General features: G+C 43.7%; 2 protein-coding genes across 7 annotated transcripts in view; one reads left to right on the top strand and one right to left on the bottom strand.

Annotated features, from left to right (window-relative positions):
• poc5 (POC5 centriolar protein) overlaps nucleotides 1-4,726 on the top strand; it is an 81,872-nt gene extending 77,146 nt beyond the window's left edge. For all 6 annotated transcript variants that reach the window (XM_033018627.1, XM_033018630.1, XM_033018629.1 and 3 more), the window contains 2 exons: nucleotides 192-362; nucleotides 3,122-4,726. In XM_033018627.1, coding sequence (XP_032874518.1) covers nucleotides 192-362; nucleotides 3,122-3,262 — 312 coding nt within the window. In that variant the 3' untranslated portion in view covers nucleotides 3,263-4,726. The remainder of the gene's footprint in view (nucleotides 1-191; nucleotides 363-3,121) is intronic.
• A 1,498-nt stretch (nucleotides 4,727-6,224) lies between these two features.
• ankdd1b (ankyrin repeat and death domain containing 1B) overlaps nucleotides 6,225-19,442 on the bottom strand; it is a 78,710-nt gene continuing 65,492 nt past the window's right edge. Inside the window, exons 14-15 of the mRNA XM_033018632.1 lie at nucleotides 16,739-16,870; nucleotides 6,225-6,735 (exon numbers count right to left, since the gene is read on the bottom strand). Coding sequence (XP_032874523.1) covers nucleotides 6,677-6,735; nucleotides 16,739-16,870 — 191 coding nt within the window. The 3' untranslated portion in view covers nucleotides 6,225-6,676. The remainder of the gene's footprint in view (nucleotides 6,736-16,738; nucleotides 16,871-19,442) is intronic.

Below are 19,442 nucleotides of genomic sequence, written 5' to 3' on the forward strand. Positions count from 1 at the left end.
GTCTTTCCGCTATAACCAAAATCCGTTATGAAGAAGTCTGTTAAAACAAGCCTTTACTATATGGCATTTGTGTTGGATAAGACATTACCTTGAATCCACTAACTTTGTAGAATTGTTCAACCTCTCAGTAAAATTGCTGTGCGACCTTTAGAAACTTGCATTTCAAAACTGACCCTTTTTTCCATGTTTAGCCTGTGACCAAATGTGCAAGCTCAGCACAGCACAAATCAGGGAAAACCATTGTGGCACGATTCACAGGGCTATCTGACCCAGCCACGAGAGCAGCTAAATGTGGATCAAGCCAGGGAGTGTCTCCACCAATGACGACAATCTGTGTGGAAAGGCACCATCCTGTCACACAGGTAATAAAATCAAAGCAACTGCTTCAGATGTGCTGAAATTTGATTTCCATTTCGATCATTATCAGATCTGTTCTACACAGGTTAAACTGAGCGATTTTGTTCAGGTCTATTGATTCCACATATTATTTTTGAAGTAATAATTATGGTGCTGAATCTGTTAGTTGATATGGTTTCTAATTCTTACAAAATTCTTAAGGGGTTGGACAGGCTAGATGCAGGAAGATTGTTCCCGATGTTGGGGAAGTCCAGAACAAGGGGTCACAGTTTAAGGATAAGGGGGAAATCTTTTAGGACCGAGATGAGGAAAACATTTTTCACACAGAGAGTGGTGAATCTCTGGAATTCTCTGCCACAGAAGATAGTTGAGGCCAGTTCATTGGCTATATTTAAGAGGGAGTTAGATGTGGCCCTTGTGGCTAAAGGGATCAGGGGGTATGGAGAGAAGGCAGGTACAGGATACTGAGTTGGATGATCAGCCATGATCATATTGAATGGTGGTGCAGGCTCGAAGGCCCGAATGGCCTACTCCTGCACCTATTTTCTATGTTTCCAATGCATGCATTATATCTGTCTTCCCACAAAATCCCCCTGTGTTTCGCCTTTGTAGTTTAGAGCATCCAGGATGAAAATGATCAATTGTGCACTCGTGGCACACAGTAAAGAGCCACAGGGAAGTTTGGGTATGTTTCCTCTAAAGAAAAATCCAATGCATAAGGGATTTGTAAAATATAAAGGTATACAGATCTGATGATTCACCCAGGCACGATGGTACAAACTTCAGCCTCTATCCTTTTAAAATCCATCATTCTTAGTTCTTCAGTCGAACAACTTTCGAACTCTGCTTTTCACATGGACCTTTCAACTTCTTAATAACTGAAAACATTTTTTTCTCTAGAACTTCTACCAGTGATTTTAAATCTATAACCTCTGGTTGTTAACCCACTAATGAGCACAAATGTCTCATCTTGACAGCCTATATTCTACGAACCCCATAAAGAGGCATAGGTTGGGCTGGTGTGAGTTGCCATTACTGCATCTTTGAGCTGGTGTAGTTAGAAACATAGAAGAATAGACCATACACGTGACCCCTGGCGACATGTTGCGGATTACCTCTCACGACCATAGGAGACCTCTCACGACCATACAGCCTGTGTGGCCATGAGAGGTCTATGGTCGTGAGAGGTCTCCAAAGAGTTGTAGCGTCTTTCTGGTCACCGCTGAATTTTCAACATGTTGAACATTTTGGCGACCTTTCACGGGTGCCGGCAGTCGCCTGTAAAGGTCGCGTAAGTGGGACAGGCCCTTGAATGAATATTCCTCACAACAGAATATCCTGCTATTTCTTTCCATTAGCCCTTGACCTTGTATGCGTAGTAATGCATGATAAATTGCAGCATATCATACAGTAGTTGCCTTTGTGTAGATCACATCCTAAAACCACTACAGCCTACAGAATGTTAATTGATTTTCACTGCATTGAACTGCAAAATGGAGCTCTGCAGGCTGTTCAAAAGGGAACTGCAGATGCTGGAATATCGAAGGTACACAAAATTGCTGGAGGAACTCAGCGGGTGCAGCAGCATCTATGAACATAGATGCTGCTGCACCCGCTGAGTTCCTCCAGCAATTTTGTGTACCTTCGGAGCTCTGCAGGCTGCCTGAAGGGCAACTGCAGCCTCTGTATGTGACTCGGTGTTACCTTCAGTTTGCATTAACCTGCACAGTGAGATTTGTATCAAAAGGTAAATTCTATATTTGTTCTTAAAATTATGAAATTTTTGTATTTATCTTTTCTAAAAAAAAATCAAGGTTGAAGATCCATTAAGTGAATTATTTTGAAGTGCCCTGTGAACACACTGATAACTGGTAGCACGTATAGCCCTGTCCCACGGTACGAGTTCATTCCAAGAGCTCTCCCGAGTTTTTAAAAAATCGAACTCGTGGTAAGCACGGAAAATGAATGTAGTGGGTACATCGGAGCTCGGGGACGTCGCTTAGCGGCGTGTACTGCTAACGGCAGGTACTCGGGAAGACTCGCTAACGGTAGGTAAGCACGGGAAGACTGGTGAAGATTTTTCAACATGTTGAAAAATGTCCACGAGAGCCCCGAGTACCGACGAGTGGCCATTACCGTAAATCTCCGAGTTCAAATCAGGGCAAACTCAGGAGAGCTCTTGGAATTAACTCGCACCGTGGGACAGGGGTTCTACGCTTGCAAATTACATTAGTAACATATGTGGTTCACTTTAGTTTATGACGCCCTAGAGTTGCTTGCTATTTCTCTCATCTGTTGAATTTTTTTGGCGGCTGCCAAAATGTCTGTTTTACAATCCGCAGGCAAATATAACAATGATGACTTGTAGAAAAGTTTATACTTATTCAGATAAGTTCAAATGTATATAAATATCACAGAGTTGCTATGCCTTGATGATCTGCAATTGGAATACTTTTGAGAAAACATAGCACAGGACAGGAATGGGCCTTTCGGCCCACAATGTCTGTGCCGAACATGATTCCAAGACTGACTGTTAACTGCATCCTAGCAGATAATGAATGTAATCATGAAAAAATGATCTTTTAAAATCTGATACAGTGTAAGGTAAAATCAAGGTTGACCAAACCTTGAATCTTGTGAGTTTAATTTTTTTTATTTAAAAAATGGAAGATTGTTGTAATGCTATTTCTTTACCAAAACAAAAATCTGGGGTCAAAGGAGCAAGAAATAAGATACATTTTACTTCTTGTTCTTTGTCCTCCAGCAAACCATTGGTCAAGCAACTGCAGCTAAGTATCCTCGATCAAGTCAACCACACCCTGTCTCTGGGGGGAAGGTCCCCGCCCTGAGGTCAAAATCACCCGCAGTGAACTGTGGCATCCAGTCAATAAAGGTTGTAGACTGAAGTCCTCGCCAGTTACTTTAGCAACCTAAGCAGAGGATAAGAGAAGAACTTGCACAGAGGACACCTCATGGGAAGCTGAGGAAGCCATCCATGGTTGTGCTACAACTGAAGACAGGACTTGGAATTGTGAGCTACTAATATTCAGTTTTTATCGCATTAACCCACTAGCAATATTACATGTCTGTTTTTGCAAATTCCCAATCCAGTGGAAAAAATTGTTTATGCAGTGTGGTTCTTAAGCAAGGGTGTATCAATTTTTAAATGCTGTAAAAATATATAATGTATTGATTGTACAGAATTTAAGGATAACTTCTCAATGTTCTAACATATTGGTGATAGATCTTTCCAAGCTGACATTTGTGAAAATGCAGTGCGTGAAATTTTCATGATGCTGGGGCTTGATTCAATACTTCATAGGGTTAAGCGCTAAAACTTTTTATCAGTGGAGCTCGATGGGTTGGGTAGTACAGGTGCAGTAATGACTTTCTAAAATGGATTTGTTTTTAAAAATAAAACCTCAGTTCTCATGAAATCATCATGATTAAAGAGAAGAAACTCCCTATTGGGAATTGGGAACATTTATCTCCTGTATTCTACTTCTACAACTGTGAATTTTTCAAAGAATTAAAATACGAACTAGTGCTTGGTGGTTAAATTATTTTTACACAGAAATATTTTTAATAATAAATGCAAAATCTTTTAACTAATAATTCTCAATTCCACTTATTGATGATCAGTGGTTCAATTTCTAAACTGTGACATTATTATACTGTCTAAAGGTAGATCTCTTCCTGTTATGAGCTGTCTTGCTGCTTTTGACTGTACAACTGTGCCAGCTTAAGGGCATTTATAACATTAATGCTTTTGACTAATAGCATTATGAATGTCTATTGGTATATTAGATCTCCAACATTGTGGACATTTACCTTTTAATTCGGTATGGAAACAGAGAGAAGGCCAAATATCTGAGCTTTCGCCCGACATTGTCATTGAGATGAGAACCATCGAGGATCCATCTCCTTGATGCATTAAGTAGCACAGTCAACTGAACACCTGTGTATATCTGTACAATTTGAGAAGTGGGATTTTGAGACTGATGATTTCCATTGTGTGTTATGCAGTGAAAAGATGAAGTTGTGGGTTTGCAGTGTTATAGGAGAGGTTTCTGTGGCACAGCTTGCCTGTAGTGAAAGGTCACTGAAATTGTTCTGAGCAAATATGTCAACACTCATTATATCATGTTTTTAATTCGTGAGAATTACCAGTTATACTTTTGATTAAAATGTTTTTCTTTGATTAATATATTTATGGTTTGCAGTTATCTTTAGTTTATTCCTATTGAACTGTAAAGTTTTTGAAGGATGAGCACAAAACTTGAATTTAAAAATAAATGATTTCTGTATAAATGTGGGTGTGTATATAGGATTTGTATTAACATTTTATTAAAATTTTCTACTTTCAGTATTAATGTTTTCTTTTTTCTTGGTAATTGTATTGCATTGAATGAAGAATACAGCAATTGTTAGAAATGTAGCAAAAATAATATTTTAAAAAATACAGCATGAGGCCCTTTGGCCCACAATGTCTGTTCTGTGCATGATGCCAAGTTAAACTAGTCTCATCTGCCTACATATTCCTCCATTTAAGGCATATCCACGTGTCTATCTAAAAGCCTCCAAAACACAACTATCATACCTGCCTCCACCACCACCTCTGGCAGCAAGTTTCATCTCCCAAATTAAAACAAAGCATTTTCACAAATAATGAGTACTTTAGACTTTAGCAACTAAGCATTATAGAAAATAGTGTGAGAGCACCTGGCTGGAACCTTGTTGTGGTTAATGGTTTATAATGAATACATGGATTGATTACAAGGCTATTGCCATGATCTGATGGAGGAATGGCCCAAATTAACTCTGAGAAGAGCATGTTTGAGTTGTTTGTAACAATCAAACGCAAATCTACTTCAGGATAAGAATCTTTTAAGAATGTTGAATCAATTTCTATCCAGACTGCAACTGTTATTATGTATGATCTTTTCATTATAATGACCAGCATCTTAAATACCTTGGCAAAAAGTGATTTAAAATATCAAGCTAGCTCTAGTGATCAAATCATTCAGATAGGTGTCCAGAGTGATATCCTTTCCTTGAAATGGTTATCAGTTTCAGAATGCTTAAGGGCCTGTCCCACTATACCCAAGAGCTCTCCCGGGTTTAAAAAAAAAAATCAAACTCGTAAGTACATAGAATGTACGTAGCGGGTACTTCAGAGCTCGGGACATCTCTTAGCGGCTCGTAACGCTAACGGCAGGTACTCGGGAAATGCAGTAAGCTCGTGAAGATTTTTCAATAAGGGCCTGTCCCACTATACGAGTTTACCCAAGAGCTCTCCCGAGTTTAAAAAAAAAAATCAAACTCGTAAGTACGTAGCGGGGTACGTCGGCGCTCGAGAAGTCTCCTAGCGGCTTGTAATGCTAACGGCAGGTACTCGGGAAACGCGGTAACCTCGTGAAGATTCGTGAAGATTTTACAACATGTTGAACATGTTGAAAAATGTCCACGAGAGCCCCGAGTACCTACGAGCGGCTATTACCGTAATTCTCCGAGTTCGAATCGGGAGAACTCTTGAATTACCGGGTACAGTGGGACAGGCCCTTTAGCAAGGATATTAAGTATCTTGGAGATGATAAACTGAACTACAAACTTGTATTTTGCATTTGCCTCTAAAATATATTCAACAATGGACATAATTTTCTCAATGATCTTTCAAAATAATTACTTTCTTTTCATGATATATACTTTGCAGATTCCAACCTACCCACCAAAACTTGTGGAAGTGGAATAACAGAAACAGTGTGAATGGGTGATGTTTGGGGTGGGCTTGGATTGTATCTTTCAATCAATCAAACTTATCGCATCATGTTACCTCAGACTTGCTCTAGCCCCTACATCTCTCCCCCCCCCCCCCCCCCCCCCTCCCCTCCAGTATTGATAATTGTTTTTATAACAATTTTCTATAATACCTTTCTTGGGAATACAACTCTTGCATTATAGCAGAACTACCTGTGTATCTCATAGATCAAATAGCTGGGTGATACCACTGCCCTACCAACAGCAAGCGTTATCGCTGGTATTCTACTTCATCTATTCATTTTCACTCTTTTCTGTGTCACGGAGGCAGTACCAGTAGGCACAATTTATAGAAAGACCTTTTGAAGAGATTCCTCGTGTACAAAGTTATAACGTGTTCACAGGCTTGGATTTGATGGTTTCCTTTGTAACAGTCAGCAGGTGCTTTACTGTAGTCTGAGATGTCCCTCAGTAATGCACTGGCAACACAGCTTTACTTTCACTTCCAGTTCTTGTAGGCAGCAGTATGTCTTGATATGCTTTCCTTAAAATGGAGCGACCTTTAAGAAACTGTACACTTCTGTGAAGACGGTACGCCATTAATTTCTTTTCTGATCCTTTCTGTTATGGAAACAAAAGAAGAATTTTGTTAATTAGTTAATTAATGAAGAGTTCAGTGTGATAATTTGGTATAGAGTACAGCTTGGAAATGGGCCCTCCGACCCATTGAGTCCATGCCGACCACCGATAATCTATTCACATTATTTCATCCCGCTTTCTCATTCACTCCCTGCACTTTGGGGCAATTTTGCAGAATACAATTAACCCTCAAACCTGCACGTCTTTGGGATGCGAGAGGAAACGGGAGTACCCGGAGGAAACCCACGCGGTCACAAGGAGAACATGCAAACTCTACATGGACAGTACCCAATGTCAGGATAGAATCGGTTCTCTGGCGCGGAGGCAACAGCTCTATCAGCTGTACCACTGCTGCCCCAATTGGTATTAATCATAAAGTCGACCTTATCTACTCCCAATTCATCTGTCCCTGCTGAATCTTCTCCCAAGATGAGGCGTTGCATTCTGGAACACCTGTGATGTCTTTGTTTTTTGTAATTGTGGTTACCTCCCCTTGTCCCTCACCCATCTCCTTCATATCCCATAGTTCAGCGCTCGCTCTTAGCCCCCTCCCCCAACAGAACCAGGATAGAGTTCTCCTCAAAGACAAAATTATGGAGTAACCCGGTGGTCAGGCAGTATCTCTAGAATAACATGGATAGGTGACATTTCGAGTCCGAACCTTTCAGACTTGGTAGAGTTCTCCTGGTCCTTTCACCCACCAGTTACTACAACCAATCTTTTTTTTTTTTCAAGATTTTCTGCCATCTTCAGTGTGATCCCACCACCAGTCACCATGCCATTGCCACACCTTTCCAGTTTGTGCAGAGACCACTGCATCAGCAACTTCTTGGTTCACTCATCCCTCTGCAGGTACTTTCCCCAGCAACTGCAGGAGATGTAACACCTGTGCCTATACCTCCTCCTTCGCATCCATCCTAGAAGTCCTTTCAGGTGAGAGTTTCAAATGCACCTCCTCTAACCTCATCTAGTGCATTCGATGGTCCTGATGTGGCCTCCTTTACTTTGGTGAGACAAAACGTAGACTGGGTTACCGTTTTTGCCAAACGCGCTCAGTCTATGAGGACCTGCTGGATCTCCCAGTTGCTAACTATTTTAACTCCCCTTCTCATACTGACCAAATTGTCCTGGGCCTCTTCCATCGACAGTGAGGCCACATGCAAATTGGAGGAACAGAATCTTGTATTCTGTTTGGGTAGTTTGCAATCCAAAGGTATGAACATTGAGTTCTCCGATTTTATGTAACTAACCTACAAATACGTGTCCCTTTACCCTCTCCTGTCCCCTTCCACCTATATTCCTTCCTCCATCTTCACATTTCACGCATCTTACCACGCACTTTTGTCTTTTCATCTCCGGCCTTTGCCCAACCATCTACCAACCACCCCCCCCACCCCACTCCTCATGAGAGCTTGTCCTGCTCCCACCTCTCTTCCAGCTTTCTTCCCCCCCCCCCCCCCCATTCACCCCCCACAATCAGCCTGACAAAGGGTCCCGACCCAAAACGTCATCTATCCATGTTCTCCATCCTGACCCGCTGAGTTACTCCAACACTGTCTTTTTTTTTTATTTTATCAATCAGTATCTGCAGTTCTTTGTTTTGTGCATCTGTTTTTCCATCTTATGGCGTTTGTGTCTCGGACGAAACGTCACCTATTCCTTTTCTCCACTGAAGTTGCCTGACCCGCTGAGTTACTCCAACATGGGTCTATCTTGTGTTCAATAAATGTTTGATTGATAATGCAACGTTTATAGCAGAAAATAAAAGCTCGGTGTAAGAGATGGCAGATTGCCACGGATTGGTGGCTGGCTAACAGGAACAGACTGGACAGAAATGGTCATTTGCTGATTGTTCCTCATAAAACCACCGGTTACTATGCTGGTCGGTTCAGTTAAAATTGAGCATGTGTAAACAATCTGAATTCCAAGATGCAGAAACCTCAAATTATATTTGAAAGCATAAATACGGAAACAGATAGCTTATATTAAGCTCTTTCACAACTCCATTCACATTCATGATGATGTAAGAAGAGTTCTTACCCAACATGCTGGGAAGTACTGTTACTTTTATTTTCTTTGGCAAGGCTTGGCTTTTTATAACCACCTACACGATGAAGAAATACCTCCACAGTTGTGAATGTGTTTGCTTATCTGCTTTATTTCTGTTGCCACCCAGCCTGTTATGATTAATTATTGTTGCAGCAAAGCCTACAATTCATTCCTGAAGCATGACGAGCTAACCCTGTGCACAAATCTCAGTAACAAATCACTGCCATCCGACTCGCGTACCCTTTTCTTCCTTGTTTCAGCTTCTCGCATTTCTGTCTTTTGTATCAGGTTATTTCTTTTAACAGTTTGAATGGCATTCAACATATTACTTCCCTCTTTGACAGACCTGATTTTCTACACTTTATTTTCTTCTCAGTCTATATTGAAGCCTGCTTAGGGTGGCACAGCTGGTAGAACTGCTGCCTCACAGTGCTGGAGACCCAGGTTCAATCCTGACCTTCGATGCTGTCTGTGTGGAAATTGCACCTTTCCTCCGGTTGCTCCAGTTTCCTTGAGAAAGGGAACTGAAGCCCCTGTCCCACTTACATGTCCTTGGCACGCTAATTACGCGACCTCGTCGTCGCATTGAGGCGCACGGGTATCGTGGGACTGCAATACGCCTGCGCGCTTACATAGAAACATAGAAACATAGAAAGTAGGTGCGAGAGTAGACCACCAGGTCCGTCGAGCCCGCACCGCCATTCGCTCATGGCTGAACACTAAACAGACACACTTACCCACAAACAGTAGACACAAGACACAGAACACAAGACACTACCCTCCCCTTTATACCGCTATCACCCCTCTCCACCCCAAGAACCTCGCGATCTCCTGGGGGAGGCAAAAAACCGGATAAAAACCCAGGTCCAATTCGGGAAAAAAATCCGGGAAATTCCTCTCCGACCCCAATCCAGGCGATCGACACTTGTCCAGGAGATCACTCAGGTCTTACTATACTAACCATACCTAGGTCCATATCCCTGCCCTCTCCCCGTAGCCCCTTATCCCCTTGGCAGCTAAAAAACCATCTATTTTAGTCTTAAATATATTTAAAGTTTCTGCTTCCACTGCTCCCTGGGGCAGTGAATTCCATAAATTAACCACCCTCTGGGTGAAGAAGTTCTTCCTCATCTCAGTTTTAAAAGAGCCCCCCCTTATTCTGCAACTATGTCCCCTAGTTCTAGTTTCCCCGATCATTGGGAACATCCTCGGTGCATCCACCCGATCAAGGCCCCTCACGATCTTATATGTTTCAATGAGATCGCCTCTCATTCTTCTAAACTCCAAAGAGTAGAGTTCCAGCCTACTTAACCTTTCCTCATATGTCAATCCCCTCATTGCAGGAATTAATCTTGTAAACCTTCGCTGCACTGCCTCCAGGGCTAGTACATCCTTTCTTAAGTATGGACCCCAGAACTGTACACAGTATTCCAAATGTGGTCTCACTAATACTGTGTACAGCTGCAGCAAGACCTCCGTGTTTTTATACTCAATCCCCCTAGCAATAAAGGCCAAAACTCCATTGGCCTTCCTGATTGCTTGCTGCACCTGCATACTAACTTTTAGTGATTCATGTACTAATACCCCTAGATCCCTTTGCGTTGCATTACAACGCAGCTCCTCCTCATTTAGAAAATAACTTGCCCTATCATTTTTTTTCCCAAAGTGAATGACTTCACATTTATTAGTATTAAATTTCATCTGCCAAGTTGTTGCCCACTCACCTAGCTTATCTATATCCTTTTGCAGACTCTTCCTATCCTCCTCATCCCCTACTTTTCCTCCCATTTTTGTATCGTCCGCAAATTTTGATATATTACACTTGGTTCCCTCCTCCAAATCATTTATATAAATTGTGAACAACTGGGGTCCCAGCACCGACCCTTGCGGAACCCCGCTAGTTACCGGTTGCCATCCCGAGTATGAACCATTTATCCCCACTCTCTGCTTCCTATTTGTTAGCCAATCCTCTACCCATGCTAATATATTACCCCCAATCCCATAATTTTTTATTTTTAGCAATAGTCTCTTATGTGGCACCTTGTCAAAAGCCTTTTGGAAGTCCAAGTATACCACATCCACCGGTTCCCCTTTATCCACCCGGGTTGTTACTTCCTCAAAGAATTCGAGCAGATTCGTTAAACAGGACTTCCCCTTCACAAAACCATGCTGGTTCTGTCCGATGAAGTCATGTTTATCCAAGTGCCCCGTTAGTGTTTCTTTAATAATTGTCTCTAACATTTTACCCACCACCGATGTTAGACTAACCGGTCTATAGTTACCCGCCTTCTGTTTACTTCCTTTTTTAAATATAGGTGTTACATTGGCCATTTTCCAATCCACTGGGACCGTTCCTGCCTCCAGGGAGTTTTGGAAAATTATCACCAATGCATCCACAATCCCCACCGCTATCTCCCTCAAGACCCTTGGATGTAATCCATCAGGCCCAGGGGATTTATCCTCCTTCAGTCTCATTAATTTCCCTAATACCACCTCCTTGGTGATCTTAATAGTATTTAGCTCCTCCATTCCTACCGCCCCCTGTTTATCCAGCGTTGGAATATTTTTTGTGTCTTCTATGGTGAAGACTGATACAAAATACTCGTTTAATGCCTTTGCCATTTCCATGTTCCCCACCAACAACTCTCCAGTCTCACCCTCCAATGGACCAACGTTCACCTTAGCCACCCTTTTTCTTTTTATATAGCTATAAAAACTCTTACTATTAGTTTTTATGTTGTTCGCTAAATTCCTTTCATAGTCTATTTTCCCCGTCTTAATTAATCTCTTAGTTATTTTTTGCTGACCTTTAAATGCTTCCCAATCCTCTACCCTCCCACTATCTCTGGCTACCTTATATGCCCTTGCCTTCAGCCGAATACTATCCTTTATAGTTTTACTGAGCCATGGCTGACTGTTCTTACCCTTACCCCTTTTTTTCTTCATAGGAATAAATTTTTCTTGAAGGTTATACAGTATACCCTTAAACGTACACCACTGCTCATGTACCGTCTTATTCTTGAGTCTGCTATCCCAGTCAACTTTGATCAGCTCAGTCCTCATACCTTCATAATCCCCCTTATTTAGACTAAGCACCCTAGCCTGAGTTTCAACCTGCTCCCCTTCTATTTGAATATGGAATTCGACCATATTGTGGTCACTTGTTCCCAACGAGTCCCTAACTATGACATTTTTAATTAATCCTGCTTCATTACACAGGACCAGATCCAAGATTGCCTCCCCCCTTGTCGGTTCGGTGACATACTGTTCTAGGAACCCGTCTCTAATACATTCTATAAACTCTTCCTCTAGTCTACCCTGCCCAGTTTGGTTTGCCCAATTAATATGAAAATTGAAGTCCCCCATGATTACAGCAGTTCCCTTTTTACATGCGTCAACTATTTGCAGATTTATGTTCTGACTAACAGCGTCACAGCTATTTGGAGGTCTATAAATTACACCCACTAGTGTTTTTTTCCCCTTATTATTCTCTATCTGTACCCAAGCTGTTTCACTATCCTGATCCTTCAACGCAATATCCTTCCTCTCTATTGCCGTTATTCCCTCCCTTATTAAAAGGGCCACCCCTCCTCCCTTTCTTTCCTGTCTATCTTTCCTAATTACACGCTACGTGACGCTGGAGGCGCGTGAAGATTTTGTTTCCCTACAAAATCCCGGAGCGCCGCGCGATACCGCGCACAACTCCATACCCCTCAGCGCTTCTCCATGACACCGTCCTGCGCGGCCCACACAATACCCGTGCGCCTCGACGTGACAACTGTCCCACGTATGTTTATCATCTCCAAGATACTTAATATCCTTGCTAAAGGGCCTGTCCCACTGTACGAGCTAATTCAAGAGTTCTCCCAAGTTTCTCCTGATTCGAACTTGGAGAATTACGGTAATAGCCGCTCATAGGTACTCTGGGCTCTCGTGGACATTTTTCAACATATTGAAAAATCTTCACGAGCTTACTGCATTTCCCGAGTACCTGCCGTTAGTGTTATGAGCCGCTAAGAGATGTCCCGAGCTCTGAAGTACCCGATACGTACATTCTACGTACTGACCACGAGTTTGATTTTTTTTTTTTAAACCCGGGAGAGCTCTTGGGTATAGTGGGACAGGCCCTTAAGCATTCTGAAACTGATAACCATTTCAAGGAAAGGATATCACTCTGGACACCTATCTGAATGATTTGATCACTAGAGCTAGCTTGATATTTTAAATCACCTTTTGCCAAGGTATTTATGATGCTGGTCATTATAATGAAAAGATCATACATAACAAACAGTTGCAGTTTTTCTAAGGAACAAATTCTGCTAATCAGTTGGAGTCGTACTGCAAGGAGAAAATCAATTTGCTCAACTGTTACATGAAGCCAATAATGTTGACATAACCTTTTCAAGTGTTATCAAGCTAAAAACTTATTAACTTTCTGGGTGGGGTTGTTCACACTTGTCAATGTGCATGTTGAACTAAACAAATTCCAACATTAAGTGTTAAACATGTAAGGTGACATTCACAACAGGAATGTAAACGGCAATTATGAAGCTGTAGAAAAAAAATACCAATGCTGCTATTACTTTAGCTTAGTCTAGAGATACAGTATGCAAACAGGCCAAATGCAGGCAGGTGGGACTAGTGTGGATGGGGCATGTTGGGCTGAACTGCCTGTTTCCATACTGCATGTCATAGAGTGATACAGTGTGGAAACAGGCCCTTAGGACCAACTCGCCCACACCGGCCAGCAATGTCCCAGCTACACTAGTCCCACCTGCCTGCGCTTGGTCCATATCACTCCAAACCTGTCCTATCCATGTACCTGTCTAACTGTTTCTTAAACGATGGGATAGTCCCAGCCTCAACTACCTCCTCTGGCAGCTTGTTCCATACACCCACCACCCTTTGTGGAAAAGAGTTACCCCTCCGATTCCTATTAAATCTTTTCCCCTTCATCTTGAACCTATGTCCTCTGGTCTTTGATCCCTCTACTCTGGGCAAGAGATTCTGTGCATCTACCCGATCTATTCCTCTCATTATTTTGTATGCCTCATCCTCCTGCTCTCCATGGAATAGAGACCCAGCCTACTCAACCTCTCCCTATAACTCACACCCTCCAGTCCTGGCAACATCCTCGTAAATCTTTTCTGAACCCTTTCAAGCTTGACAGTATCATTCCTGTAACATGGTGCCCAGAACTGAACACAATATTCTAAATGCAGTCGCATCAACGTTGTATACCAACTGCAGCATGACCTCCCAACATCTATACTCAATACTGATGAAGGCGAAAGTGCCAAAAGCCTTTTGGACCACCTTATCTACCTGCGACTCGACCTTCAAGGCACCATGCACCTGTACTCCTAGATACATCAGCTCTGCAACACTGACCAGAGGCCGACCAATTGTTGTGTATGTCCTGCCCTTGTTTGACATCCCAAAATGCAAAACCTCACACTTTTCTGTATTTAATTCCATCAACCATTCCTCCGCCCACCTGGCCAATCGATCCAGATCCTGCTGCAATCTTTCACGACCATCTTCACTATCTGCAAAACCACCCACTTTTGCATCAGCAGCAAACTTACTAATCTTGCCCTGTATGTCCTCATCCAAATCATTAATGTAGATGACTAACAGTAACGGGCCCAGCACCGAACCCCGAGGCACACAGGTGTCCAGCCCAAGAAGCAACCTTCCACCTTGACACTATGACTCAAATAAGTCATTATGTGCCATTTATGAAGCCTCTTGAGAGAGGAGGGGTGGAAGGTTGTTCCTAAACCTGCCTTCAAATTGATTACCACAATATAAAATCATGAAAGGAATAAATCGGGCAGATGCACACTCTTGGCCAGAGTAGGTGAATCGAGGACCTTGTTCCCATAGGGGCCAGGACCCATGTCTACAAGCGGGTGACGGGCCACATCTATCACCATGGATTTGACACTTGGTGTTTTTCGCATTAGCTTTCACGTGTTTCTCAATTAGTTTTCTGCAGTTCCCAAGCCCCTCGCGTGCCCCGGGACTAGCTGTAATGCCCAGGTCGCCTGCGTGCCCCGGGACTAGCTGCAGTTCCCAGATCAGCTCGCGTCCCCGGGACTGGCTGTAATGCCCAGGTCGCCTGCGTGCCCCGGGACTAGCTGCAGTTCCCAGATCAGCTCGCGTCCCCGGGACTGGCTGCAGTTCCAGTTCGCGAAAACTAATTGAAAAAAAATACACCTGCGGGCCGGATAATTTCGGGTTATGGGCCGAATCGGGCCTGAGGGGCCGTAGGTTGCTGACCCCCGACATAGGCTCAAGGTGAAGGGGAAAAGATTTAATAGGAATCTGAGGGGTACTTTTTCACACAAAGGGCGGTGGGTGTATGGAACAAGCTGCCAGAGGAGGTAGTTGAGGCTGAGACTATCCAAAAGTTTAAGAAACAATTACACCAGTACATGGATAGGACAGGTTTGGAGAGATATGGACCAAACGCAGGCAGGTGGAGCTAGTGTAGCTTGGACATGTTGGCCGGTGTGGGCAAGTTGGTCCGAAGGGCCTGTTTCCACACTGTATCACGCAGTGCCTCACACTAAAACGTGGGCTTAATCATGCAATCAAAAAATTTAAGACATAGGCAGACATTCAGTCCATCCTATCTCTGTCAGGAAACCTGAGTGTTACAAGCACAAGACTCCATTTAGTGCATCTTTATTTCTTTGGCACGTACAGAATTAAGCGAACGTTGTTCGCAAATGGCTACTGAAGATACTAGAAAAATCTGCACTATAATTATACTCTTCTGTTAACAACATATAATGTAGAACAATGCAGCAAAGGAACAGTCTCTTTGACCCACAACGACTGTCGACCGTGATACCAAGTTAAACTAATGTCCTCTGCCTGCAAGTGATCCATATCCTTGCATCTCCGTGTGTCTATCTAAAGGGCCTGTCCCACCAGCATGCTATTGCATGCGTCTAGCACGACCAAACGTGGTCGCTTGAGGTGTACGGCCGCGCGGGGCCGGTCCCACTTTGAACCGCGGAGGCGTATGCGGGGCTGGTCCTGACATCGCGCGGGGTTCCAAAAATCCTGCACTGTCCGAAAATCCCGCCAACGGCGTGTCGGCCCGCAGGCGCATTGAGGGCGTACGCAGCGTCTTGATGGCGTACGCAGCGTCTTGACGGCGTACGCCTAGCGCCTGCCGTTGCGCGATGACGTCACCGCCCGGCGTGCCGTTGCGTGATGAAGTCACCGCCCAACGCCGTGCGACGTCCAAATTCAGTCGGCCCGCCTCCTGCCCAGCTGATTGGTGAGTATGATGTCGGGACCAGCCCCGCACAACTCACTACACCTCTGCGGTTCTAAGTGGGACCAGCCCCGCACGGACGTACGCCTCAAGTGACCATGTTTGGTCGCGCTAGACGCATGCAATCGCATGCTGGTGGGACAGGTCCTTTATGCCTCTTAAATGCCACTATTGTACCTGTGAAATTTTCTACCATTGATGACATTGTCTGGGTTGAACTCTTGTTCAATGGGCCAATTTAGCATGAATGAATAAGGAAGAATATACTTGGCAGTAACTTCCTGGTGCCTGTAGTAGGAATTTCTATTCAGGTATGAGAAGACTATTGTGGTTGCTGCCCACAATCAAAACATTAAAACACTTATGATGCAGGCACTGGAGAGAAACAAATTACATTGTGAGTGAACTTAATCCGTTCTTTAGTCCCAAGCATCAAGACATTTCATAAGGTCATAACTGATAGGAGTAGAATTAGGCCATTCAGCCCATCAAGTTTACTCCACCATTCAATCATGGCTGATCTATCTCTCCCTCCTCACCCCATTCTCCTGCCTTCTTCCCGTAACCCCTGACACCCGTACTAATCAAGAATCTTATCTATCTCTGCCTTAAAGGTAATAAATGCACCCAGTCTTTACTCACCAGCTAAATTCTTCTGTTCAATATTAATTAGCCCCTCGTACAAGGCCTTGACTGGATTTGTGCCAGTTAGTAGGACTCCATGCAGCCATATCAGTAGTGTCCGGTGACCATGTTCCTGATAGCTCTTTGCTCCTAAAAGGAAAGCAATGTTTGTTAAAATCCCGAAACAGTTTGTTTCAGTCAGAGCGAGCATCGCATCACCAACCTAGAACCTCATTCTGCCAGGTTTGGTGAAGATGTGCTCTTGTGAGATGGGAGCATCAGCACCTTAATATCTAAACACAAAGTGTGATTTCACAAGCTGAACTCTACTGATTTAGTGGTGAAACTGGTAGGCAAGATCGAGCAATGAATGGAAATAGAAACAAAGAAAATAGGTGCAGGAGGAGGCCATTCGGCCCTTCGAGCCAGCACCGCCATTCATTGTGATCATGGCTGATCGTCCCCTATCAATAACCCGTGCCTGCCTTCTCCCCATATCCCTTGACTCCACTAGCCCCTAGAGCTCTATCTAACTCTCTCTTAAATCATTCCAGTGATTTGGCCTCCACTGCCCTCTGTGGCAGGGAATTCCATAAATTCACAACTCTGGGTGAAAACGTTTTTTCTCACCTCAGTCTTAAAAGACCTCCCCTTTATTCTAAGAGGCCTTTAGCTGAAGCAGACGGTACAGCAGCCAGAAAAAATAGTTCCTCGCTCACTTTAAACCTATGTCCCCTGGTTCTTGATCCCACTACTCTGGGTAAAAGACTGTGCGTTCACCCAATCTACTCCTTTCATGATCTTATACATCTCTATAAGATCACCCCTCTGCCTCCTGCGCTCCAAGGATTAAAGTCCTAGCCTGCCCAACCTCTCACCATAGCTCAGCCCCTCAAGTCCTGGCAATATCCTCGTAAGGTACACAAAATTGCTGGGGAAACTCAGCGGGTGCAGCAGCATCTATGGAGCGAAGGAAATAGGCGACGTTTCGGGCCGAAACCCTTCTTCAGACTCGTATCCTCGTAAATCTTCTCTGCACTCTTTCCGACTTAACAACTTCCTTCCTATCACAGGGTGACCAGGATTGAACAGAAAACTATAAATGCGGCCTCACCAACATCTTGTACAACTGTAATATAACATCCCAACCTCTATACTCAATGCGCAGACTGATGAAGGCCGATGTACTGGAAACTTTCCTGACTCCCTATCCACCTGTGTTGCCACATTCAAGGAACTGTACACCTGCGCTCCTAGATCCCACTGCTTTACAATACTCCCAGTGTCCTGTCATTCACTGTGAAGGGCCTGTCCTGGTTGACTTCCCAAATACAACACCATGCTCCATTAAACTCCATTTGCCATTCCTCAGCCCACTTGCCCAACTGATCAAGATCCTGCTGTAATCTTTGATCCCTCAGCGCAGGGAGAACAAGGAGGGAAGAGACAGAGACTTTAAGACTTTTGCCTCCATCACAGTGAGGAGGTGCCTGGTGAACTCACTGTGGTGGATGTTAATTTGTGTTTATTGTGTGTTTTGTTATTTATGTGTGTGACTGCAGGCACATAATTTCGTTCAGACCGAAAGGTCTGAATGACAATAAAGGAATCTAATCTAAACTAATCTAACCATCTTTGCTATCTACGAATCCACCCACTTTGGTGCCATTTGCAAACTTACTAATGCCGTCTACATTCTCGTCCAAATCATTAATATAGAAAAATATCACAAGCAGCACCAGGGCCCAGGGCTCAGCACTTATCCCCGAGGCACACCACTAATCGCAGGCCTCTAATCTTTTCCTTGCAGCCCTTCTTAAGTATAGGCACAACATTAGACTCCCGGTCTTGGCATCATGTTCAGCACAGACATTGTGGGCTGCAGGGCCTGTTCTTCTGCAGTGCTGCTGTTCTATGTTAAGTCACTACTAATTCCATGCATCTTAATCTTCTGCCTGAAAAGCTGATTTAGGAAATTTAATTTTTTTCTTTTGAAAAAATGTGGGTATTAATCCTCCCTCCATCTACCCTGCTGGCCCTTTAATAATTGTGTATGTTTCAGTTAAAGGAGTTATTATGCTGCAGGATATTGTAACACATATCACAACTACCTCAAGGTGAAACAGTTGAATGCTGGCTGGTGCTACATTAGACAAACATGCAGAAGGTGGACATACAAAACCATTTTACCACTGAACGGTTGGTTTGCGTACAATGTCAAAGCCCTGGCCATAGCTACTCTGCTCTGCACGGTGGCGTAGCAGTAGAGTTGCTGCCTTACAGCGCCAGAGACCCAGGTTCAATCCTGCCTATGGGTGCTGTCTGTACAGAGTTTGCACATTCTCCCTGTGACCACATGGGTTCCAGTTTTCTCCCACACACCAAAGACATGCAGGTTTGTAGGTAAATTAGCTCTGTAAACTGTCCCTAGTGAAAGGCAGAACTAGTGTATGGGTGATTGTTGGTCAGTGCAGACTCAGTGGGCTGAAGGGCCCATTTTTTATGATGTCTCTCTGAACTAAACTAAATTGCTGGAGGAACGTAGGGCTGGGCAGCGTCTATGGAGGGAGATTTCCATTTAGAGACATACCGCACAGCAACAGGCCCGGCAGCCCAACTCCCCCATGCCAACCAAGCTATGCTGGAAGCTGAGGCCAGGTATTCCCAGAGGGAATCCTGTATCTGTACACTGTGGATGGCTCGATTGTAATCATGTATTGTC

The sequence above is a fragment of the Amblyraja radiata genome, chromosome 3 (genome assembly GCF_010909765.2).
Source record: "Amblyraja radiata isolate CabotCenter1 chromosome 3, sAmbRad1.1.pri, whole genome shotgun sequence".
Taxonomy (NCBI): Eukaryota; Metazoa; Chordata; class Chondrichthyes; order Rajiformes; family Rajidae; genus Amblyraja; species Amblyraja radiata.